We start from the raw sequence: 25,587 nt of genomic DNA, 5'->3' as shown, positions 1-25,587 counted from the left end.
CCTGCGTCTCCTTTATGAGCTCCCATCACACCCATGTCCTATATCCCCTGGTTGGTCTCAAAAACAAGGCTGTGAGACAGAGACCTATAAGCAGTGAGTTCAGTAGGGAGAGTTGTCTGGGAACAACCCCCGTCCCCCCGGGGAGGAATAAGGCACAGACACGCCTGGGTGGCAGGAGAGTTCAGCTCCGACGGAGTCTCTAGTTTCAATGAAAGCCTCAGCCTCAAGGAGCTCTGCCCTCGTGCGATGTGGGCTGCGCCTGGAAGCAGAGTCTGATCCTGGGCGAGGGGGCTCTGATCACCTGATAGCAGTGACCAGAAAAGGACCGAGCTGGAGTCCTCAGCTGACAACACTCCCAGAAGCTACAGGAATGACAGCTTCGGTCCCAAGGTGGACCCGGGCCGGGTACCGTACCGCACCCCTGGGTGCCAGCCGAGCACCCCGATGGTGTGCCGCCGGCAGAAGCAATCTAGCAGAGCCGCTCAGCGTGGGCTCCGAGTCCAGACTACTGAGGCTTGAGTCTCCGACCCGCCGTTCACGAGCTGACAGCCCGGTTGTTAACGACTGCTCTTGAACTCGATCATAACATTGACCTCGCGGTTACCTCATAAAGGTCAGATGAATACATGCATTCACTGGATTCTATGTTAGTCACATATTAATTTATGTTGCATATCTGCATATATAGTAGGAAGAATAAATGTAACCTATTTAAATATATATTCAACATATTTCGTATGATATATCACATATATATTGTGCTTACAGCAGTGTCTGGCACATGTTAATTTCTCAATCAATGTTGACATTGATATTTATTATTATATTATCATTTCCTTCGATGCCAGGCACTCTGCAGAGAGCTGGAAATGAGAATAGGAATAAAAGCTAAGCCATGTCCTGAAACTGCTTATGATAGTTTGTTAAGGAATTATTGAAGAAAGCGGGGGGCATTCTGGGAACGCATTAATATAAAAATACTTAGAAAACCCAGCATTGCCTGGGTTCAACGCTTTTAATGTTGAAAAAAAGTGGGTGTGGGACTAGGATAGGCAGGAAGTTTCTCTCAAGGCATTTGATCCAAAACACAAATTCTATCCGCCGTAAGGGCACTCTGCCTCACCTGGAAACCACCGAAACTATATTCTAGGGCTATGACCCGCATGAAAATACAGGTCTCCACTGGCCTACACCACAGACTCATGAATTCACAAGTAAGGAGAACTGTGGCCTTGAACAACAGAATTCTCGTCCCGACTCTGGGGAAGGAGGCGTAGTGACTCCGGGGAGCCGGATCGCCCAGCATCTCGGATCTGCTAGGATCATGCCCCGGGCCCCCGGAAGACTACACGAACCCAAAGGCCTCTTCTTGCAGAAATTTAACAGCAGTGTGTCCCTTGACAGTTTCAAATGAATTCTTTTCTTCCCAAATTCTGCAGTAGGTATGGATTAAATAATCAGTTCAAGTTACTCCACACCAATTTCTCTCCCACACACACCCCTACACACACACACACAGTCTCCTGAGACATTCTCAAGGATAAAAAACCTGCACGCTTGACTCCAGACTTCAGACTTCTCACATTTTAGGAGCTGTTTCTGCAACAGGGGTAGAGAACGCAGAGTGAGGCCTCCTTTCACTGTTTTGTGCTCTCGCGTGGAAACCTTCGAAAGTGTCCACAGTCCTAAACTGTGGGGCCGGATGGTCACTTACTTCACGATGAAGGGAGAACACAGCTCTTCCAGAATCCGCTTCTCTGAGTAGACGTGCTCCTGCTGCTTCGTGTCCACGATGTGCTTCTTCCGTATACACTTCATAGCAAAAGCCACATTCTCATTCTTCACCTTAACCTGCACCAGAAGAGAAAATCCCTCACAATCAAGTTATTAAAAAGGTTCACCATATCTATATAAAACAAGTTAACCAATGAGGAGTTGAACTTCTTTCACATTAAACAGTATGTACCCTTTTATCCACGTATCCCTCTGGGAACTAACTTTTATCCAAGTGTACATTCTTGCATTGCAATTTCCAGAAAAGTTCACAAATCTGGAACATGGTCTTAATACGTTTGCATTAGAACAAGAAAAACAGACTCGAGTTAGGCTTAATGTTTAGAAATCTATTCACTTTTGAGTGTTTGATATGAAGAACTTTGACCAGAATTGCCAAAAATGGTTCTTTCCTAATAGGCACTTCTTTGATTTTCAAAACAAAACATATTAAGTCAAAATCCATAGCTGCTGTATCCAATATGACAGCAACTAGTCACATGAGGTTGTTTAATTTTAAGTTAATTAAAGTAAGAAATTCAGCTGCGTTAGTCACATTTCAAAAGCTCGCCAGCCACATCTAGCCCTAGCTACCCTTCTGGATAGCAGACAGTTAGGACGTTTCCCGAAGTACAGAAAGTTCTTTTGGAACCTGTTGCTTTAGATGGACAAATAAAATTTTCCCTTAAAAGGAAATAAAACATTTTTATAGATACGTACTCGGATAGGCTTACAACTCCATAAGCACACGATAGATGGCAAGTAATGAACCTGTAGATTTGGCCACACCCCACCTTTTTTCACATTTGCCATTAGTACTACGCAGGATTTTTAAACTCATGGTGGAATTATTGTTTCAATTATTCTCTAACTATACAAAAAAGACCACATCTCAGAATTGCTAATTCAATCCTTTTGCCAGGATGTTTGGTGAAAAATACCACTGCAGATAGCTATTGCCCTTGTCTCTCTATATGGCATAAAAAAAGGTGAAAAATACTCTTTGGCTTATGAAGAAGTTGTTTCTCCCCCTCCCCTCACCCATCAGAGAGGGAGCATTGACGGGGGCGAAGCGCGCTGTCCGGAGTCTCCCGGCAGCACCTCGGATCTGCCCATGTCCGTGGCCATCCAGCAGACGAAGGTGTCAGCAAACTTCCCTGAAGTTAAGGTACAGTGGATCGTTAAACATCTGCTGGGCGAAGACGGGCTTGGGAACAGCCAAAGGTTCAGAGTCACCTGTCCCCAGGTGAGGTCACAGATCTCCATCCCCCCGTTTCCCCGGAGCCCTGGATCCGACAGGACCGCTCGGTTACTCCTTGGAAGCTAGTGGTAAAGCTCAGAGAGGCGGTGAAGTGGAAAAGCCAGCCAAAGTCAGGCTGCAAGTTCCCAGCTGTCCTGGTCAACAGTACAGAGGCTGCTCTTCAGATATTCCCTTACAGTCATCTTCTCTTTTTTTCCAGAGAGAAAATCTTGAGCAACCCAAGGCAGGATAATGGCAGCCAAATACAGACATGGCAGTGGAGCTGTGTCAACTATAGTAAGGATTTATTTCTCGGACACTTCCCCTGGACACACTCTTTTCTTTAGTAATAGTTCACGTGCCATGAGTGTATGTGTGCACACATTTTCCTGTTAAAAAGTACAGTTTGAATGAGTTAGAGTCTCTGGGAACGCTTACTTGGTACATCTCCGATAATTATAACCAAGACGAGAATTCACAAAAGGAGGTGACACAGAAGCTGAAATAGCAGCTCCGTTACTACAAGTGGCTTATTAGCACAGGCCTGCTACCGTACAACACGCACAGTGAAAAACGTGCTTTCTGAACTTCAGCTCAAAGCAACACTTAAGAGAGCAATAACAATCCACATGTCCGTCCAAGAAACACTGGAATATAAAACAAGAAAAAGTCAAAAGGCTTCTCTCAGATGCTTGAAACGTAAACCCCTTACAAGCTCAACTCTTCCGAACCCACCAACGCCCAGTGTTGCGATAATCTCAAGGTTCTGGAATGGGGAAGAGGAGGAGAATCTGGCCAGCTTCTCCTTCAGCTGAATCGTCTCCAGCGAGAGTGCTTTGGACAGCTTCCAGTTAGACATGGGTCTCCTGTGTGAGAAAAGGGAGACTTGGCACACATCCCCTTAGTCAAGCCGGAGTCCTGACACCCATGAATTCCACTCACGCAACAGTCTTATTTCTGCCAGGGTTGCTGCCCATAGTGGCTACAAAGGCTACCTCGACTTTTAGAGGGTCAGCTTCACTTGCATTGGGAGGGAAGACGGTCGGATATACAAAGAAACTGATGCACACAATGATGAATAAATATCAAACCGAATCAGTGTGAGGTAGAAAGGGCTGAACCGTGTAGTGTTTAAAGCATATTTCAATAAATATGTGCGTGGTTTTTTTTTTTTTTTAAGAGTCAATGAGAGGAAGTAAAACCGGTGAGTCATTCCCTTGGCTGTACATACAGGGGAATGCCACACTGAGAATCTTTGCTGTGTTTTGCTATTTTTGTCAGATTTTGAAGTTTTCCATGGCTGAACCAGAATGACTGCTTAGTGAAACATGAAAGAGATATTTCTTACTTTATGTCTAAATATCATTGTTTGGAAATACTCATTTTTCTCTTTTAATTAAGGTAGAATGCTCTGACTTCTGTATTATACATATATTCATGAAGTGTTCTTACGACAAAAGGCCTTTAAAGACATAAAAACTGCAAATATATCCCTTGCATAAAAAGACAAAAGCAAAAAACTTAGGAGGGCCTCACTGAATGTTCTAATTTAACTCAAGTGTCAGTTTTCTAGAACTTTCGACTCTAGCTTCGTTAGTCCTACCTGGTGAATATATGCTGAAGTATTTACTCTACAAACTGTAAAGGATTTTCAAATATTTTAAACTTTATAACATAGTTTTTCTATGAAGCACAAACTTATTCATAAATATCACTCTATTTAGCCCAACTCAACTCCTTCCTACACACACATGTGCGTGCGCACAGACACACACACACACACACACACACACACACACAACCCTGGGTAATAGCTCCCTTATATTCTGAAATACTTCTGCCTCTCCCCATGGCTCTTTACCTGGAATCAGGATGAATGGGTTATTCTACTGCCTTGGCATTCTTGCTTGAACTCCATGGGCAAGATACGCTTCATTTCTGAATAACGTCCTTTTGACATTGAAGGACAGTGTCAAGCATCCCCTTCCCAAGGCCCCTCTCAGGAAATGTCTCCCTCACATTACTACTTGTCAATCCCAAATAAGGAGCTGACCACTTACAGACTAAAACCCCACCCATACTACTGGTAAGTGGCATCTCTTTGTGGAAGCACAATTTAAAAGAACTGCCCGCTGTTTTCTAGTGGCGGCACAGCAGCAGTCACCACCGAGCGAACCACACACACTTGCCAGGAGGCATGTGCCCCTGAGAAGACCCCGCCGCACTTACTTCGCATGTCTTTTCTCGTCATCCCGGGTCAGGTTGGCCACATACCCTTCGAGGTATTTCTGGAGTTCTTCAAAAGTCCCGACTGTCTGGTGGAATGTTCTAAGTGAATAAAATACATAGGTGCCTTTGTAATTTGACATTTCCTCAAGCTCTTTGAAAACTTCGTTATGATTATTGATGGCTTTGTAAATGGTTTTTCAAGAATTTAGGTGACAGTAAAGTTGTCACAAAATGTAGAATAGCTATTTAGAAGTTATATAATGAATTCTTCTCGCTTATGAAAACAAAGAAGAGAAAACCTTTTAGTAGTTTTCTGCCTTGTGGTTCAGGTTTACTAACAATATTTTTCAAGAAGATATTGGAAAGAAAATAGTCACAATCTCTTTACTGAATCAACAGGTTAGATGGGTTGCAGATTTTCCTAACTTTGCTTCATCAAATTAAGCTATTTATTTTAAAAATCAAGGATAAAATGTTTCTTTTCTTTTCCCTTGATAATGCCCCTCATTTTACATTGCTTCATGATTAAATCCATTTCGTTTTTTTACTTTATCGCAGTGGTTCCCAGAGGCTCAGCCAACGCCTCCCCTCGACCACTCTCACCCTCCATAAATCAGACCTGGGCGGCGCCGTCTAACTTTACTTACCACACTGTTCACAGGAATTTTGATACACCGCCTTCCTTGCCCACAAGAAATAAGGTATCCCCTTCCTCACCAAGGGAAATACATTTTCTTGATTTCTTTTCAATGCTTCCCCACCCCTACACTGGACAATCCACCTCAATCTGTGGTTTTTAGAGTAGTTCTCTTCCCTACTGCAAACCAGGAACCTTCTAGAAACTGTGCTTTAGTCTTCTGGCTGAATCTGAAGCACCTGAGCAGAGCAAAATGAAAGGAATGAAAACGGACCCCCAGACACCTCCAGCTAATAAAGCAGACCTGTCTCATTACTGTACAGTTGCCATCTGCGGCCTGCCCAGCCCTGAACACCTCTGCCCACACTGAACAGGCCACCAGTCCACAGTCCCCTTATTACGCAGCTCTCACACACCATGCTGCGTATCTCCCATTTTCCCCTTCAAATCTACCCTCCACTCTTTCCCACCTCCTCTGCCCACCGTCCTTCGCTGACCACAGAACAGTGAGAAATAAGCGTATTGCCATGAAATTTCAAATTTCCAATGGCTGAACTTTTCAAGTGAAAGGAAAATACTTGCTGTACATCACTTCACTCTTACTTCTATATGTCACCACCACCGTTCAACTAATTAAGGCACTGTAAACAAATCTCATGTTGAAGATGTAGGCTCTCACTGCTGTTCCCGTCCCCTAGAAATTCTTCGCACACTCGAGTGAGTGCAGACTTAAACAGCTACAATACTCTAGCTGTAACAAACAGCCTGTAGCCACTCTGCTGGTGTAGCTGCGGTGTGATCACTTCCTCTGAGATCCAGCCCAACAACCAGTGACGGAGATGTCACAAATCACACTTCCCACGCATGGAGAGAGCTATTGCTATTTTGCACATTTTATTACGTTCTGAAAATAGGGAAACTTTAACTCTCCTTGCAGTGAATTCATTCTACGCATTTTGAAAACAATGCATTAAGAAGGAGGAAATGCAGCCGCCCCACGTCACCACAAGGATGGTGCCCTGTATTCAGCCAACATGGGGAGCCCTTCCCGCCTGCCGAGAACTATGACGTCTGCTGGCCCTGCAACAGCAGTGAACAAGGAAAGGTTTCTGTCCCCGTGAAGCTTACAGAAGAGAGGGAAGACAGATGTTACATGAAGCAATTAAGCAAAACGTAAATAATGATCTAAGGGCATATAGGGTAAAGTGGGGGAATTATCACGGATCTGAACCTAGTCTATTAGTCGTTACTATGATGACTACTATGGGTTTATCACTCAAACTCAATACTTTTCAGAGTGAAAGGTGGTACCGATAACAAACATGCTGGGACAACCAGAACTATCCAGAAATCCAGATGTAGGTCCGCCTGGTCACCTCAGATATCCGGCTCCTCTCACTCACAGAATAAATTCATGTGTCGAGTCTCATTGAGCCTAACACAATACTCTTACACTACCAGATCTCATCTGTACACATGTATGTGGAACATTTTAAAATTATAAACTTACACATAATATATAATATATAATATAGTATATAATATATAAACTCCACAAAATCCTGGCATCCTTTGCAGGGATTCTGAGTGCGTGAGGTATCGTATAAATACTTGCTTGTGTGATTACAATGAAGAAACACGGAAGGAGTTCTTCCTTTGTGTCATATTTTTAGTCCCAGCATTTCAGAGCAATTTATAAGATTCTACCGAACAGCTAATGCTATTCAGGGTATGCATTTATTTTTCATGAACTCATACACAAAACAATGCACTATCAGGACAACCCTGTACCAGTATATTTTCCCTTTGTGAGCTGGCATCCAAAGATTACCTTTATCCGAACATATTTTGCTCTTTCTAGCCCCCATGCCTTTGTTTTTAAGCTCTACTTCACCTCGAGTGACTTCTCCATTTCCTATTGGCCTGACAAATTCCTATTAATTTTTAAGCCCCGTTTCCACACCTAAAAGAAAATAAAACCTTGCCCACTTTATTGCATTGTGATTGCTCCTCTCGCTGAACACACGCCCGGGGAGCCAAATGGCCCAGCGGAACGAACTCCGAAAGCCATCAGGGCCCCGTCACAGATGGCTTTGCTGGGACATCTCTACCGATCTGGGACTTCCATTGCTTATCCAGAGAGAGACTGAAATAATTTGAAGTGATATTAAGAATTATTGTTCTGTGCGTGGTGACGGATGCCAACTAGACTGATTGCCCTGGTCCTTTGGTGATATATATGTATTTCAAATCGTTACGTTGTATACCTGAAAGCAATTTAAAGTTATGGGTCAATCATCTCTTAATCACAAATAATAAATAAAAAAGAATGAGTGCTGTTTGTGTATGTTAATGTTATGGTGGTCATGTATTTTAAGCAACATTTATCTTCTAGAGATGCTACTAAAATTTACAGATGAAATAATTTTATGTTTGGAATTTGCTTGAAAGTAGTATGAGAAGACCGGGCGGGGGTGGCAAAGTGATAGAGATGAGGCATTAACTGATCATTTTTGAACTTGCATTATGGGGTCCATAATAGTCTCGGGTCTGCTTTTTACTATATGTGAAATTTTCCAAAATAAAAAGACTTCTGAATGTTCTACAGTTCTTTCCAGTTCTAAATCTCTATAATTTGATGTTCAGTATGAATGTTATGTTCAACTGCAACCCACTACATACTGCTTTGTGATACTTCTTGTCATTTTACTGTTTTTTGTTAATATTTCATGTGCGTATGCCCTATGTTTTTGACCACACTCAGACATTTCCTAGACAATGGCCTAGATTTGTATATTTGAATTTCCTTTATTATAGAAAATTAATAAACAAACAACTCACTAATGAGAGACCCAAGGGGCCAGATTCAATACAATTTGAAATGAGTGAAGGACACAAGGTAAGACTTTTTCCCGAAAGCAACCCAAGACACTTAGAGATGAATATTAAGACATATCACTTGTAAATCACTACGAATGTTAAATCAAACCTTCTCTGGAAATACATATAACTAAAGGGTATTGTATGTTATGTCCCAGAGAGATAGGATTTATTCAAAGCTTTCTGACTGCTTAGAGCTAAAATTTTAGAAATAAATTATGGAACTGTTCACTCTATTGTGCAGGGGAGAAAAATCCAAAAAGGGCACCAATAAGCTTATTTCTCTGGAAGATGAGGAATTTAAATCAGTCTATCACTGATGTTTATGTACAAACTTTGCACACAAAATATTTAGCCCGCCAGCATCTGCCACTGCCTCAGACAGACTCAGACCCGAAGGCCCAGTTCCTCCCCATGAATTTTAATGGAATGTACTCGCAGCTGAGGGTTGCCCAGCATTTCTGAGTGGTGATGAATGAGAAGACAGATGGGCCCTTGGAGTAACAGAAGGCCAAGTCTTCGAAGGTGGCCGCAGCCGGCCTTCTCTGACATCGGCATACTCACTCTCGATCTATAACCAGGCACGCCACATCATTTTCTTCAGCAATAATGTTAGCAGATCTGACGTCCTCACTGCAGACAAAAACAGGGACGAAATTAAACATCCATTTTTATTAAAGAATCTGCTTTTTTATGAAACACCATCATTTAAACCTTCCAAAGGCTGCTGCTTTTAAAATATCATAACTTACACTTCACCCCTTTCCAAAAGGGAATTGAAATGCACCCCAATGAAGGTGATGTATGTGAGCAATTCTGACAAGAAGACAACTGTGCTGGGAGCAGAGAGAGAGCAGTGACTGTGACTTTCTATAGAATCGCCTTCTGGGCTTTGTGTCAGCCAGAATAAAATGCCTCTCTGGTGACCAAGTGGGAACTGCTCATTAATAAGCAGCCCAAACTGAAATTAATGGATCAAAAAAATTCACTGGGAAAATATTCAACTAGTTAACATAGAATAAAAAAAAATCAAGAATAAAGCCCAAAGAAAGTGTTTTGAGTACCATATCACCCAACGATTTAAATAAACACTAAAATACTTTAATTTCATAAAGTCTAGGAGTATGTTTTCCATTAAAATCTCTGAAATCAGAACATGTCCTACAATTGGTGATGAATCACAGTGTAATTAATAGCGCTGTCTTTCTTCCTCAAGGGCACATAATGTAATTGGTGCATCTCACCGCTGAGAACCTAGATACAATGAATTATGGCATGCGATCTAATGATGGCAAATTTAACAACCAAAGAATACCAATGGGCCAAGCATTGGGTAAAGCATTTATTTGTACTAGTTTCCTCCCTCCATTAGTTACAAACTAAAGACACTGAAAAATGGTACACCCAGATGGTACCCAGTGCTGTGAGATTCATTTAAGGTAACCAGGAAGAACAAATATGTCGAGACAGCTCTAAGCAACTTCATCAAAAATGGTATCACACAAAGTATATATAGTTCCTTCTTCTTCCTTAAGTGTTGAGATAGGAAAAACTTGGTGACCCATTTCTTATTGCAAAGAAGTCCCTTAACCACACAGCTAACATTCAGAGTCCTACTGATATAACCCATAGTTCCTCCCAAATTTGCAGGGTCCCTGCTGGAAGACATTAATGAAAACATTACAGCTTGATGAGCTTTTGAGCTGGGAGCTGGGTAGACTGTACTCAACCTGTGTGTGTGTAGACATCGACATCTATACGTACGGATGGATGTCCACACACCCATGCATGCGCACAGACCTGATCTTAGATGTGAGCCAATCTGATTTGCGAGTTCGGAAAAGCAAAGGTGTGGCATCCCTTGCACTTGTCAATGTCAAGACTGACTGGGAATATTCTCTGCAAACACTTCATAAATATTAGGGTTTGTGAGTACACGTACGCTTCTTTTATAATAACTGTGTAAGTGCCGTGAGTCAATCTTTGTACATACAATGTTGTAAGAACTCCTGGGACTAATTCATGTCAAGTCCCAGAAATGCGCAGACTGTAAGGAACTCCGAGTCCCCTTCAGTGGCCCTAAAGCGCGATAGCAAAGGCGTACAGAAACGTCTACAAGTATTTGTATCAGGCTCCTTTTCCTTCATTTTAGCTTTGTGCTTCCAAATGCCTGGGGAGTTGGGTATATATATTAAATATAAATTCCCTTGGTTCTCCTGGAAAAACACTGTGATTGGCTAGCTGTGACACAGAGCATGAATTATTTCAGATCCAGCAAAATCAGACAGCGTATTTCCTTTCAAGAGATATTTTGACTCTCTGGTGCATTTATAGAGTTCTCTGCACTTTCAAACTGTAGTTGTTTTGTTTGCAGGTATGAGACAAATAACCTAGTAATGTTAAGAACAAACACACTGAAGTTTTGAATAACAATATAACATAATTATATCACATGAAGCTATTCACACCGCCACAACCAAAAACATTAAAAAGGACAATTTCCCTGTTACTGAAACAAGTTAATTATGAACTAGAAAATGAGAAAGAGCAGTTTAGCTGGTCTTCACATTCCATTTTTAAACTGTTTACAAAACAACCACAATCTAACCTCCTAAGTTTAGTTTTTCCTTTAAAAAAATAAAAACTTTCTAATTTTTAAGTAATCAGATTTGTCTCCAGTAATTTATGAACACCCTTTCTTTGCTCTACACTTAATATTATCATCCCATACAAATCAGCAGAACTGGGACTTCAAGACAAAAATTAAAAAGGAAGAAAATGAACAGAAATAATACTCGTTTCTATAAGCATAGATTTGAAATAAAACCCATTTAGTAGTAACAGTAAAACTTTAAGTGATGTCTTAACTAATTTCAAAATTTCAAAACATATGTAACTCCAAAAAAAGTATTGCTCGAAACTCTACGCTTGATCCGACCCAAAAGGCCAAGAAGCGATTCTAAACTCTAATTTCATCTTTTATAAAGTTATTTATAGTTAAGAAAATCTGGGTTTTTTTAGACTTGAGGTTGTTCTGAGTCCCAGGAAGTACACAGTGTCTTCTAAGACGTTTGATTGATCTTTTTAAACATTTCTTCCATAAGTCGGATCAAGAGTAGATAAATTCATCCCTCAAAAGACCTAAGGTTCAGGTCGAAGTTCTGTACACACTATTTTGAGTTGTTTCTTAAAACTTGCAGAATGAGGCAATAAAAGTTCTTAATATTGCTTTTGGCATAATGATTTTAAAGCACACGAAATATGTAAAGTCATTATTTGATCATTTTTTAAGAAGGGGGAAAAGACAATATTTCAAACTTTGGAAATATAAAAACTTGTTCTCAAAGGGAAATTGTGATTCTCACGTCTTTTGTCTCTTTCTCTCACACGCTTTTCAACTGAAGAGTCTAACAGAACATCAATTTTACTTTCACTAGCAAATTTAAGACTTCCCCATTTCTTTTCTGTGCAAAATCAGTCCACTTATTTTGTGCATAGTAATGAAATTTCTAGCACCCAGTTTAAATTTTTGGTTTAATCCCTGAATATTTGCTGACATCAATCCGGTAGCTCAATTTGACATCTCTAACGGGAGTAGTTGCACATGTAAGGCAATCAAAAAGTTATTTAAGTATGGCCCAGGAATTCATGGATTTACCTGATAAGAGCTTTTTCCCCAAAGTATTCTCCTTTCTGCAGTGTTTTTATCAGTTGTGGCTGATCATGGCCCTCTGTGCTCTGGGTGACTTTTACCTAAATGATGTAAAACAATTAAAAAGAGAGAGAGAAAAAGAAAAAAATGAGAATCTGGACACATATCCATTCAGTCAGACCCTTCTGATCTATGAACCTTTGACTGAAATAAGGAACTAGACAAGCCTTTGCTTTGAGTTTGCGGCAGTTAGCACAGTCTTGCTACGGTCACCTCGTCTGGAGGGACCGAGAGAACCTGTGACTAACAACCAAATGACTCCCAGCCTGTGAGAGGAAGATCCTCCGTTCAAATCCTACCTCTCAAAGCTAGAGTTTTTTATGTGAATCCAACGATTCCTTCCGAGAGATACTCAAGGAAAGTAATTTCAAACCATAAGAGACTCTTCATCTCCGGAAACAAACGGAGGGTTTCTGGGGGGTGGGGTGGGGGAGGGATGGGGTGGCCGGTTACAGACGCTGGGGAGGGTGCGGGCGATGGGGGCGCTGTGGATGGTGTAAGACTCATGAACCACAGACCTGTGCCCCTGAAACGGATAATACTTTATATGTTAGTAAAAATATAATAATTTCAAAAATCCAAAGACCGTGGACAAGTAATCAAGAATAAGGCTAAGTATCAGAAGTTCTGAATCCGGTGGCCTCGACTGACCTACTGAATCCTGCACACCCGCTAAAATGGTTGCAAAATGTGGATCTGGAGAAGGGTCATCGCGCTCATAGGTGTCTTGGTGTGACCCATTCCCACGGCAGAACCAAACAAAAAACATCAGTGTTCCTTGTTTGTGGCTAGAACTATGCCAAATCAACAGGATAACAAGGGTTGCTTCATGTTGAATAGAGATTCTGATTAGCATTTACGAAAGTCACAATGAATTAAAATTAAAAAAAAAAAACAATAAATGTTATTTGTTTATTAGTCAGAATGCTTTCAAAGCATGGGGTCCAGGTTTGGGAGAAATGACAACAAGTGTTTCTAAGTGTTGAAGAGTTTCCGAGGTTTGAAGTTATTTTGTTAATCTTCTTTTCCTTCCCTGGGTGCCCAGGCTAAGTTCAACCACAAGTCGGTTTGCAAAGGGCCGTGCCTGACTCTGATGACACCCTTCCGTGGAAGAAAGGATGTCGTAAAATCCAACAGGTTGCACACGGGTGCTCAAGCTTCTCTCTACCATTCAATACTCCGCTAACGCCCTGTATCTCAGGAATACTGTAGAGAGTCAGCATGGGAACAAGTGGTAACATGTTACCACTCAATATCTAAGTAAAGGAAAAGGCCTCCTGCATATACACCAGCATAAATTTTCATCGGCATCTGAACCAATGATATATGAACTGATGCCTGGAGCCATAGCCGTCTACAGCTTCATGGCCGGCCACTGTTGTCCTCAACTGCCGAGTTCATTTTCTGCACACCTGCCGCTTGTCACATCCGTTGGATGAAAAAATTTCCAGCCCTAATCTTGGACTCTTGGGCAGGTTGAGAAGGAGAGATAAAAGGGAACTTAGAAAGAAAGCAGTTATTTTATGCACTATGAAAAGTGTCCAAAGAAAATCAAGTGACATGCCCAGAATCACTAAGAAGTGACCTCTGAGCTAGAACCATCACAGGTCTCCTGCACCCCTCGGCCCAGTGCTCAGACCAAACCTCACGGACCTCTCCCGAACAGAAGCTCCTTCACCGTTCAGTGCAGAGGCTTCCCATAGCAGTAGTTCCCACTCTGACTGGAACCGACTTCTTAAATTTGCTTTAAGTAAGCTTTAATTAATACTTACCTTTCCTTTCGCTAAGATGAAGAAGGTACTTCCTTCCTCGCCCTCTCTGATAATGTGATCTCCTTTGTCATAGTACTCCTGTTGGGACGAGAGAGAAAGAAAATGTTCAATCCAGTGGAGATGCAGAGATCAAGGCATAAATGAAACCGAACTCCTCGTGTCTGGCACGAGCATTCCATGCCCATTTCTTTTATTTGTTGTTTACTGTCACTGCAATCATCTTGAACCTTGTAGTCATAAGCTGTAGAAAAAGTAAGGAGACTTTTCCTTTATTATGCGCATTTATGGTTATCTTTTCCAGAGAAAATTCACCTAAAAGCCTGACTTTCAGGCATGAAGACTAAAGAGCATGAAGAGAAATGAGAGAAAAGCTATGACCTCTGGCGCACGGGGGAGCTTCCGCCTCAGTGATCGAAGTGCAAGCGGCCCAGTGATCAGTCCCAGTCTGAAACTGGGACTAGAGCCTAGAAAAAGATGACCGAAAGCGTTGAAAATATTAGCCTCAGTGGACTGTAAGAATATCAGCCTCACTTTCTAATTCCTTGAAGAGCAAAGGCTGGGAAAATTCTACCTACAGGATAAGTAGCCCTTTATTATGGATTCTTCAAAAAAATTTATCATCATAGAAGATCAACATTAGAACTTTTCACATGTAAATTATGTTTTTCTGTGTAGGTTTATCCTCATGAAATCTCAATTTGTCACTTATCTCTCTATGTGTCTGTAAGCAGAGAATTCTAGTAATCAATCCATTTGTCGCTGAAAGAACAGCTCAGTCTCAGAAAACAAAAGATCTTCAGGTGCCTGGGTGGCTCAGTGAGTTAAAGCCTCTGCCTTCAGCTCAGGTCATGATCCCAGGGTCCTGGGATCGAGCCCCACAGCAGGTTCTCTGCTCAGCGGGAAGCCTGCTTCCTCCTCTCTCTCTGCCTGCCTCTCTGCCTACTTGTGATCTCTGTCTGTCAAATAAATAAATAAATCTTTAAAGAAAAATGAAAGAAAACAAAAGATGGATAAAACCGTCTACCTCTACTTCATTTTAACATTATCTCAAAGTCAGAGAACCAAAATGGATCTCTTAATTATTTATATAAATAAAAATGGGCTTGTTTAATTTCTTTAAAAAGGTGTAATTAATGACAAAATAGCTCTCTCTTATTTTTCTTTTAGATTTGAAAATAAAATCCAAACATAACTACTTCTGTGTCTGCTGTATTTCAATATTCTTTTTGGTCATTTATGCTTAAAAGCTATTTACATTTTGAAATAAATATGACTCCTAATACGAATAAACATACCCTTTATTTACAGAGCACTATGTACATTTTATAAGACACTTCAACATCTCATGGAAAGGAGCAGAGCATCTCGGGGAGGAAGTACTTTGAAGCCAAACACATGTCGATTCAACTCCCAGTTCTGCTTTGAATTTCACATCCATCAACCCATAAAGTTCAAATAAGAATATTTACCTTCACAGATTTAGAGAAGCACATTAGTTCTCTACTGCTGCTGTACCAAATAACCACACACTTCTTAGTGGCTGCGAACAACCCCCATTGATTATCTCACAGTTTCTGTGTGTCAAAGAGTCCAAGGTGACCTGGATTTTTCTGTCAGGGTCTCCTAAGACTGAACTCAAAGCGTCAAGCAGACTGATTCCTTCTGGAGGTTCTGGGGGAAAAGCCACTTTCAGGCTCCATCGTATTGCTGGCAGAATTCAGTTTCTAGGACAAGGCCTCATTTCCATGCTGGCTGTCAGCCCCTCAGTTCTTAGAGACCGCTCTGAGGTCCTCGCCCAGAGCCCCTGTGCTTTATGACCAACAATGGCTCATCAAGTCCTGCTCAGACTTGAAAGATCCCTGACTTCCACTTTCGCTACCTCTCTCTGACTCCAGCCAGAGAAAATTCTCAGCTTTTAAGAGATCATGCAATTATATTCCTCCCACCTAGATCATCCAGAATAACCTCCTTATTTTAAGGTCCTGAATCTTAATTACATCTCCCCATTCTCCTTGGCCATGTAACATAACATATTCACACATCCCAGGGATTCGAGTCTGGGACATCTGGTGGGGAGGTCCATTCTGCCTACTACAATGAACCGATTAAAGACCATGTTTTGGTGCATTAAAAGCGTCTGAAACATAGTAAATAATTAATGGTTGTCATATTGAGGAAGAAGATGTTTAGGATTTGCTTAACTGTTAGTTCAATTTGGGGGCCTCAGTTTGCTTTTCTATAGAATTAAAATGGCATGACCTGTCCCACCTAGTGCTGAGACAGTTTATCTAAAGCATCTGATAGCGCATTTGATAAACACTAGGAACCGGGTGGCTCTGCATTCCTAGGAAAGACCTGTGAGCTGGTCATCAAAGCCTTCCTTGGTGCACATGGCTGCCCAGATGAACTGCACTCCCCAAGCTCCCTGTTAGCTGTAGCATGTGACTAAATTCTAGCTAAAAGAACCGGAGCTGGAGTGATGGGAGCCACGCTGGGCGAGGTCCGTGAGCTGTTGCAGGATGTGTCCTCACCGAGAGATCTTGGGAGAGGGGTCATCTAGCCGGGAGCTTGAATGCCTGAATGACTCCTTGTATCCTCCCTGGGCTGTTATGCAAGCAAGAGACAAACCTCCACTTTATTTGGGAAATGATATTGGAGTTTCTTGTATCCTAGTTTACTTACTCCAACTCTCTATTCTCTCCCATTCTAGCTTTATCGCAAACCTTCGCCACATACAAGCCCCACTGTACAGTTGTGCCTTGGTGTTTAATGAGTGACCCCACTACACAGTTCAGCGCTTTCATTTTGCAGCTACTGTTCAGTTCTCTTTCACCGGATGCTGGCGTCCTGCTAGATGTCCCTGCTACAGATAGTCCGCTTTGCAGTCTCTCCAGTGCCCACCCCACTCTCGGGTTCCACTACCCACATGGAGCAGAAAGAACACGGAGAATTTCCAAAGTGCCGGTAGGCTGTGCTTCCGTTATTACAAAGCCTTTGGTGTGTGCAGATGTGCAGCTTTAATTCCTGTCAGTCAGGGAGGCTAAAACGAAGCTTGAAAGGGAACACTGAGAAAGAGCTTTATTGTTTCTTAAGGAGCAAACTTCCTAGCGGTATTTTTCCTAGGGCTGGTTCTTTGTCACCCAAAACCATGGAAGGAAGATAAATAATACCTCCCAGTGTGTTGACAGTAACTTCACAGATCAGAAAAGGCTGTGGATGTAGGTCAGACCAAAAATATATAGTGGTAAGTACAGGCTCTGATGCTAGACTGGCCAGTGTCTGTCAACCAGGGAGCACAGCCGGTCCAGCCAGGGTGGTCACCGAGACCAAAAAGAGAAATGCAAACAGTGTGGTTATTGTCCTGTGGTTACATTGCAAAGGGGTCCCTTATAGGACCAAAAAGCCATGGACCCCATCCTCTGAAGCAATGATTTTCAAGCATTTTCACTCTGACTCAGAGCAAAAAATACATTTTACATGTGCACCCAAATACACCAATGCAAGCATACACACATATAGACATTTTATAAAATTGAAGTATATTTACATAACACTTACACTTACTACTCTGACATTTTTAAAAATGTTCCTCCAAATTAATTTCCGGATCTACTAATGACTTGTGACCCTGAATCTGAAAAAGATATTTTAAAAGAAGTTGTAATGGAAACCCTGAGAGTAGTTACTGGGGGTAAAACAAGAGGGCAAACTAAGGGAACCAATCCCAGGGCAGACTAAGAGGTAGAGGTCAGAAGAAAACTATACAAACAGCAGTAGTTAAAGCTAAAAAGTTTTTTTCACTGTAAAGAAAATGCTCCTTGTGTGATATCGAGAAAATGTTAGAGACTGAATGCCTATGAATAATATATATCAAACAGAAGAAAACCTCAAGGTGATGGAGAAAAAGGACTAAGAAGCAAGCTCATAGCTTCCTCAAAGTCTTTAGTGTGTGGCTAGAAATCTTCATTACGAAGTACTGACGTTACACAATCAGACGTACCACACACACACACACACACACACTCCCGGAATCATGTGACTCTGTAGCCACGCTGGTTGTTTAAAAAACTGGATACAGTTATTTGTTACCAACAACTCTTTCGTTTGTCCAAGCAGGATGGTTAAAACACCCCAGAAATCTCAAAGCAACCGCATGTGGATCAGGCTGCTCTTACCAACCAGTCTGGTAAAACTTCCTCATTTCCAAGGAACTGGAGCCTGCAAAATGAAAACCAACAGGAATTCCTCTATCTTGGGGTGAGCCAACTGTCTAGAACCCTGTAACTGAAAGGGCGTTGAAGGAGCCTTAGAGATCTGGCCAACACGCCCTGATTTTGTGGGTGAGGAGACCCTGGTGCCACCGTCCCTGATGGACAGCTCTGAGTGACAGAAGCTCGACCTTGGGACTAGTGAACTTTCTGTGACACTCGGCAGCCCTGCCTGTAGCGAACGGGTCCATGAACAGGCAAAATGCACAATTATCTCAACTGTCTTATGACTCCGGATGTAATCACTAAAATGAGAAAAAACCCTGGTTCGTGCCGGTGTTATGCAGGAACTATAAGAAAGAAAGCTAGACGTTCTGAAAAGTTATGAAAAATGGAAAATTCCTGAATAAAGGGATAGACTGTGGTAAACTCTAAACATGTGCTCTAGCCGTAACTTTAAACCAGTGCCTCCCAAACTCTAATATGCGTAAGAATTGCAGATCCAGTGTTGAAGTGTGAATTTCTGGGCCGGTACCCAGAGTTTCTAATTCAGGAGGCACAAGGTGGTACCTGGGAATCTGCCTTTCAAGCAGCACCACAGGTGATGGTCAAGGTGGGTCAAGGGCAGCGACCGTCCACAGGAACCCCCCCCCCCGCCGCCCCACTCCTGCTACACCTCCAGCTTCACGAAAGGTGGCACGTCAGAGTCCTAGAGCAGAGGGTCACTGCGTCAAGTAGCAAAGCTCTGTATCAAAGCATGCGGTGACATCTGGGTCCACCACTGTCAGAGCCCACGCCTCTGCGCGCGGGAACAGAAACTCGTCCCTCGCCCGTGCTCCACGCCGCGCGACAGCAGAATGCACAGGGTCACCTTCAGGACCACTCCCGCTCGCCCCGCACTCGCAATCTGCGTCCGGCTGCGGGTCGGCCACCCGTCACCCCTTGCAGGTGCCGGTCCTGCCTTCCCATCGGGACACCAGAAGAGGGGCAGGCGGGCGCCCCCCTCTCGCGCTGACCGCGCGGGTTCAGCTGAAGCCAGAAGCGCGGCCGGGTGACAGACCCTCGGGGCCGTCGGTCCGGCGCTCAGGAGGCAAAGTCTTCACCTCATCCCAGACCAACGGCTTGGTGACGAGGAATGCCCCTATCCCTTCCCTGCCCCCACAGAAAAATCCCAAACCTCCCAAATCAGTTCCTGAACAGCAGGCCAGATCCGGCCTGTTTTGTCTCAAAGGCTACGGCGCCGGTTTGCACGGCGGCGGGTCCCGGACCGGCGGCCGCTCCGTTAGCAGCCCGGTGGCCCGGGAGTGGGCCGCGGCCAGGCCCCCGCTGACGCGTCGTGAGTCCGAGCTACACTGGTGACTTCTGTGCTTTTCTTCGGGCTCAACAGACCCCGTCACTCCCTTGCTAATCACGTTCACACTTGAGACTTCTCCCGCGCTACACAGACACGTTTGTTCACCAGGTATGAATAAAGGCCCTTTATAAACGGTGCTGCTGTCTGCAAATGCGGAGATATAATAAAGCCTTTCTGGGGTGTTTTGGAAGATGAGAACTTTCAAACTCCAATTGTGCGTTAATTAATTCTGGATTTGCATTCCCATCGGTATATTCTGTAGCCAGTGCCTGTGGCTGCAATAAATATGTCTGATTTACCATTTATTTTTAATGATAGTAAATTTTAGTATTTGCTGTCAGCACGGAATCCCCCTCTGGTGAATATACTCTATTAGTATTATATTAAAAACAGATTTCCTCAGTTAACAAAAAATATATAGGGCTACGCCAGCTTTAAAACACATACACACACACTCTCAGAAATTAGGATGAATTATTAATTTGTAACATCTGGGAATGGGTTATGTTACATTGGGAAAATCCCAAGAGAGGCAGGGCAAGCCGTCCTCTTGAAAATGACTTCATACCTGAACACTCTGGGGACACAAGGCCAGGCACTGTGTCCTCATGGCCTGTACTTGACAAACGGCTGGACAGGTTCCTTGAATGGTGTATGGAAACATCACTGGGGTGACTTACACGTAAGGATAAACCGTCATGCTCCTTCTCAACAGACATTAGTTGACACCGTATATCGTGACTGACGGAGGCATGAATCTGTCAACAGTCAGTCGTGTTGGGATTTTTATGTCTCCCACTGAGAACAGCTTTATAAAAGCTTAAAGTCGGCATGTGACTTCTCTCCTATTCCTTACTTCCTTTAAATTCTGTAAAAGCCATTTTGGCGCCAGTGAAACTGACACCCCCCACAAAAGTCAGAGAGAAAGGACTTGCGTTGCATTTTAATCTCTGACATCTGAAGGGTTCTCATCTAACGCGTGTCATTAGAATCAAAGGTACATGTTGTAAACGCTTTCTTCACAAAAAGACTTGACTAGTCTTGGACTAGAACCAACCCTTTGGGCGATGCCTCGTATGAGTCTTTGAACACATTCCAATATGCTGTTTTCCCCTAGATGTTAAAATACGTAAAGTGCTCCTTAAATGCAAGGGTTTTTAAATGTCTTTTCATGGTGTCGAGTTTTCAGGTACGGGGTTGTTTCATAGCCTGACTCAGAAGGCTGTTCCCGAAAGCTCCGAAATATCCTTCTCTACCCTAAGCTTCTCTGACTGCTTTATATTGGGAAAACTCTACATAGGACTGTGATGTTAACTGCAGAAAATCAAATGCCCTCAAGTAAGGCGGATCAGCTCTGTAAAATATGTGAAAAAGATTAAAGTATGTAAATCAAATGTCACTTTACACATGCAAATCCAACTTTATACAATCCAGGAGAGTCACGGAAACCCATCCCAGCCCCTCAACTCCCTGTGAGGTGGTCTAAGGTTTTTCACAACAGAAACAGACTCCTGGTCTCTGTAAACTGGCAACTTACCATCTTTTCCTTGTTATGCCTTTATAGTGCTAATAACAGCTAGATTCCATAGTCTTTTAATGAAAAGTTTTCTTTCCTTTATAATTTCTTACCACTTCCAAGCAGTCAATGATCTTGGTTAGTTTATCTTCAGGTAAATTCTTCAGCAAGGATACACTTCAAAATTAAAAAGAAACCTTTAGTTATCTTCCTGAATTAAACCATAAATATGCACCTATATGTAGTTCAAAAAAATTTTCCCTGCATCTAAAAAAATTTAATGCACTTAATTTTTCCCAAGTAAACCTCCAAAATATAGCACACATAAATAACTGAATTTCAAAGAAACTGAAATTATAAGACCACATGCAATTATAGATATTTATCATAGGCGAATACATAAAGATAGTTAAGATGCCATAAAAAGAAAAAAATCAAATTTTTTCTGTTTGGGGAAAAAACAACACTTTATATTTGTTGTTGGTTTTCAGAGTGAATCACATCCAGAAATGTGCTTCCCTCCGCATCTCAGTATCTCTTTTTTTAGCACGAAAAGGAGCTCGGCTTCCAGAAGAGGATCCGATTTTCATCTAAATCCTTGTAATTAAGTAAAGGCTGAATCCAGAGGGGAATGCAGGAATTAACATGGAAATGACCTTTGATGATTAGTCATACTGTACTGTCTTTTAAAATTAATGGTAGCCAGGGACAATGAATTGGAACATTTTACAAGTAATAATGATATACAGAGGATGAAGTAGGATACTGGAAATTATTATTTGAGAAAAAAAATATATCAGGGGTGCCTGGGTGGCTTCAGCTCAGGTCATGATCCCAGGGTCCTTGCGTTGAGCCCTAAGTCATGGCCAGGCTTCCTCCTCAGTGGGGAATCTGCTTCTCCCTCTCTCTCTGTTCTCACCCCTAGTTATGTTCATGCTCTCTCAAATTAATAAAATCTTTTAAAAAATCAGAAATTCCACACAGTATGATTAACCAGTCAAATGGTTAAATTATCCTGTTAGAGAAATTTCTCTTCTACCTTACCTTACCCACTTTTACTCAGGACTGTTGATATAAGATAAATTCTTTCATACCATCTAAAATTTGACATCTCTCGGGAAAAAAATGATGCTACTCCAAAACTGCATGATTGGATCTATTTTTGAAAAGAGAGCTCGCCCTAGACTGACCCTTGCATGTGCGCACAGAGAGGCACACCGTCAGCAGATGGAGATATGAGTGTACAGAATCCTTTGTCGTTGGAAAACACTAGAGCGCGCCCCCACGGGACAAGAGCTGACCACACTGCGGTAGAGTCAGGTAACCACACACTACCACAGGAGGAACGGCCGAACTCACCGGGTGACGTAGAAAAAAATACTGAATAAAAAATTGAGTCACTTTAGAGTAAATACCCAATAGTGCAATTGCTGGGTCATAGGGCAGTTCTATTTATGATCTCCCTGATATGAGGAAGTGGTGATGCAACATGGGGGCTTAAGTGGGTAGGAGAAGAATCAATGAAACAAGATGGGATTGGGAGGGAGACAAACCATAAGTGACTCTTAATCTCACAAAACAAACTGAGGGTTGCTGGGGGGAGGGGGTTTGGGAGAAGGGGGTGGGATTATGGACATTGGGGAGGGTATGTGATTTGGTGAGTGCTGTGAAGTGTGTAAACCTGGTGATTGACAGACCTGTACCCCTGGGGATAAAAATAGATGTTTATAAAAAATAAAATATTAAAAAAAAAATTGAGTCACAAAAGTAAGACCTTTATTTAAAAAAAAAAAGTTCAAAAATGGGTTAAATCAAGCTATAGGCAAAGTAATAAAGAAAAGCAAGGAATGAGGACTGAGCTCCGCATGCGGACTGCTCCCACGCAGAGGCAGGTGGAGGCCGGGAGGCGCGTGGGGAGCACGGGGGAGCCACCAACGAAGCTGTCAATGTCCCAGGTCTTGGGCTGGACAGGGAGGCGCTCGGTGACGCTCATTTTGGGTGTTTCATGACTTACATAAGTACTGTACACCCTTTCCACATATATTACACACTTCATAGTAAGGACATGTAGATGGAAAAGGAGCTCACTGTGTGTCATGAAACCAAGTGGAACATCTTTCTCTAATCTCCCTCCTGTGAATGAAAAGGTAAAGAAAGAGTAACCGGACTCTTCACTGGCTGACACACGCTCGTGGTGAACGTTCTGCCTCTGGTCCAGACTGGGGTCTCTCATGTGGGTGAAAATTCTCTCCTGTAAACCTGCTACCCTTGGGGATTAGTGAGGAGACTGGTCTGAGGAAAAATCTCCAGTCTGTTTTCCTTCTATAAAGAAAGAGATAAGGTCTACCTGGGTCTCCACTGAGCCAGTGTTTAGGGCCTGGCAATAAGGATGTGTTAAATGAGCATGAACAAGGGAACGAAAGGAAGAAAGAAGGGAAAAAGATTTATGTGCTAGTAAATTCTTTGAGCTCCTTCCACTAGACAGAAGACTCTAGACTCCAGGGAACGACATGAGTACCTAGTGGCTCAAGCTTTATCTCACGTGCTCAAAGGCAGTTCACAAGCACTGGCTGATTTATTTACCCCCTTCTTGGCCCTTGCGTGACTGTAGTTCATTCGCTTTTAGTGCTGACCTGAGTTGCTCAGTTGTTGGATTTTTAGGTCACCTGTACTCGGGCAGACCCCACTACGCGTCAGCCGGGATGTTGGCTGGCAATTCAGGAAGGTGCCTGCTTACTGCTGCTGAAGCTCTTTGCCAGGAGGCAGTGTGAACTGTGGAGGATAGATCAGCAAGATTCTATAGGAAAACCCTTCACACCTACAATGTCCCATTGATTAGCAATGCATTTATTCACTATTTATTGAGTTCTTACTATATACTAGGCACTACGCCAGCTCTAAAGTCATTGGCTTTGCAGGCTAGTTATGCAAGATAAAATCACTGTAATTAAAAAGAGCTCACAATTATTATTATTATAATTATTATCACCATCACTTATCATAGGTAATACAGTGTGTACTATAGCTGTAGAGACTGTCAAATCTCCCACAAAGAAACATGGAAATGGTTTAAATAAAGAATTTATATTCTCCAAAAAATATCTGTTTATAGTCATAACTGGCTTTTACAGTGAGATACGTATTTGCTTCTCTATGAATTAATGCATCTGAGTTTTGGGGGGGGGGGGTTACAGAATAGCTCACAAAATATGTTCCAAGAAACTGTGTCATTATGACAAATATAGTAACATTTCTGGCAAGTTAATTTGCTACAAATAATAATAATTTGGAAGATGGGGTGGTTATACAAATGAGAAAAAATGTCTCAGGGAAAGCAATTAAAGACAGTAAAATACGTTAATTTTAATATTATTCTAACCAAGGCATTACTAGGAAAACTGTCTTTTGCTATCCACTTCCAAATTATAGAATGTGTTTCAAAGTCAACTGAGCAACCGGGGTGAATATTTTGGAATTTTTTGCCCATTCTTTTACATTGTATACGACAACTCTGACAACACAAGGGCAAATTCAGTGAAAGGAAAAAATCAGCGTGCAGGGCCAACTGGGATTCAATATAATTTTTTTACCTAGTGGCATTTACTGCAAGGGAATACTTTTGCTCTAGTGGTTTAGTCTTGTAGAAAATGCTTAAATGAGAAAGGCTACGGTAAAATGATTATTGTGGTAAAACCTACATGTCCACAATAAGGCCACCTCACCTTCTACTCTTTGCACCCTTGCGTCGTTCTTACCTCCTGAGGAAGTTTCTGTACTGTTCGTCTCTAGCTTGAGCCGTCCTTCTCATTATGTTCTGGAACACCTCTCGATCTAGTGCCCATGTTTTAACGTTGGTAATAGCTTTCGAGAAATCAAGAAATAATAAAATATTGCTTAGCCCCACATTAAGAAAACACTCCATAATGTTAATCAATACATTTTTCATGTATTCTCATAAAATGATATTTCTTGGAAAATGCATTATTTAACATGCAAATGGAAGGAAGCAGTGACATAAATCGTGGGCAATTTCATAAAATCATCTTTGGCTTTGAAATGAACCATGATTTGGAAGTGAGTAGCAAAGATTTCCTCTCTAATTATGTTTTGCTTAGGATGACATCAAAATTAGTTTGCAATTCCTAATTACATACTACATCATCAGGATGTAGTTCAGATTTATGCTGCGATACAAGAGAAAACCAGCCAGCTTGTAGCTAGATCAGAGAGCAAAGAATTCACAAGTCGATAATTGGAAGTTTAAGA

General features: G+C 42.1%; 1 protein-coding gene and 1 long non-coding RNA gene across 4 annotated transcripts in view; both read right to left on the bottom strand.

Moving 5' to 3' along the window:
* Nucleotides 1–25,587, bottom strand: part of LOC309862545 — a 531,010-nt gene that overhangs the window by 209,914 nt on the left and 295,509 nt on the right. The window lies entirely within an intron of this gene.
* Nucleotides 1–25,587, bottom strand: part of PRKG2 (protein kinase cGMP-dependent 2) — a 97,170-nt gene that overhangs the window by 34,810 nt on the left and 36,773 nt on the right. For 2 of the 3 annotated variants that reach the window (XM_082728160.1, XM_082728161.1), the window contains exons 5-12: nucleotides 25,077–25,182; nucleotides 21,435–21,498; nucleotides 14,244–14,321; nucleotides 12,418–12,512; nucleotides 9,324–9,392; nucleotides 5,243–5,341; nucleotides 3,726–3,879; nucleotides 1,715–1,851 (exon numbers count right to left, since the gene is read on the bottom strand). In XM_082728160.1, coding sequence (XP_082584286.1) covers nucleotides 1,715–1,851; nucleotides 3,726–3,879; nucleotides 5,243–5,341; nucleotides 9,324–9,392; nucleotides 12,418–12,512; nucleotides 14,244–14,321; nucleotides 21,435–21,498; nucleotides 25,077–25,182 — 802 coding nt within the window. Of the gene's footprint in view, nucleotides 1–1,714; nucleotides 1,854–3,725; nucleotides 3,880–5,242; nucleotides 5,342–9,323; nucleotides 9,393–12,417; nucleotides 12,513–14,243; nucleotides 14,322–21,434; nucleotides 21,499–25,076; nucleotides 25,183–25,587 lie in introns of all 3 variants that reach the window. The other variant, XM_082728159.1, reaches the window with a different exon arrangement.

The sequence above is a fragment of the Mustela nivalis genome (assembly GCF_964662115.1).
Source record: "Mustela nivalis genome assembly, chromosome: 4".
Lineage (NCBI taxonomy): Eukaryota > Metazoa > Chordata > Mammalia > Carnivora > Mustelidae > Mustela > Mustela nivalis.
This window is presented reverse-complemented; position numbering and strand designations above follow the sequence as displayed.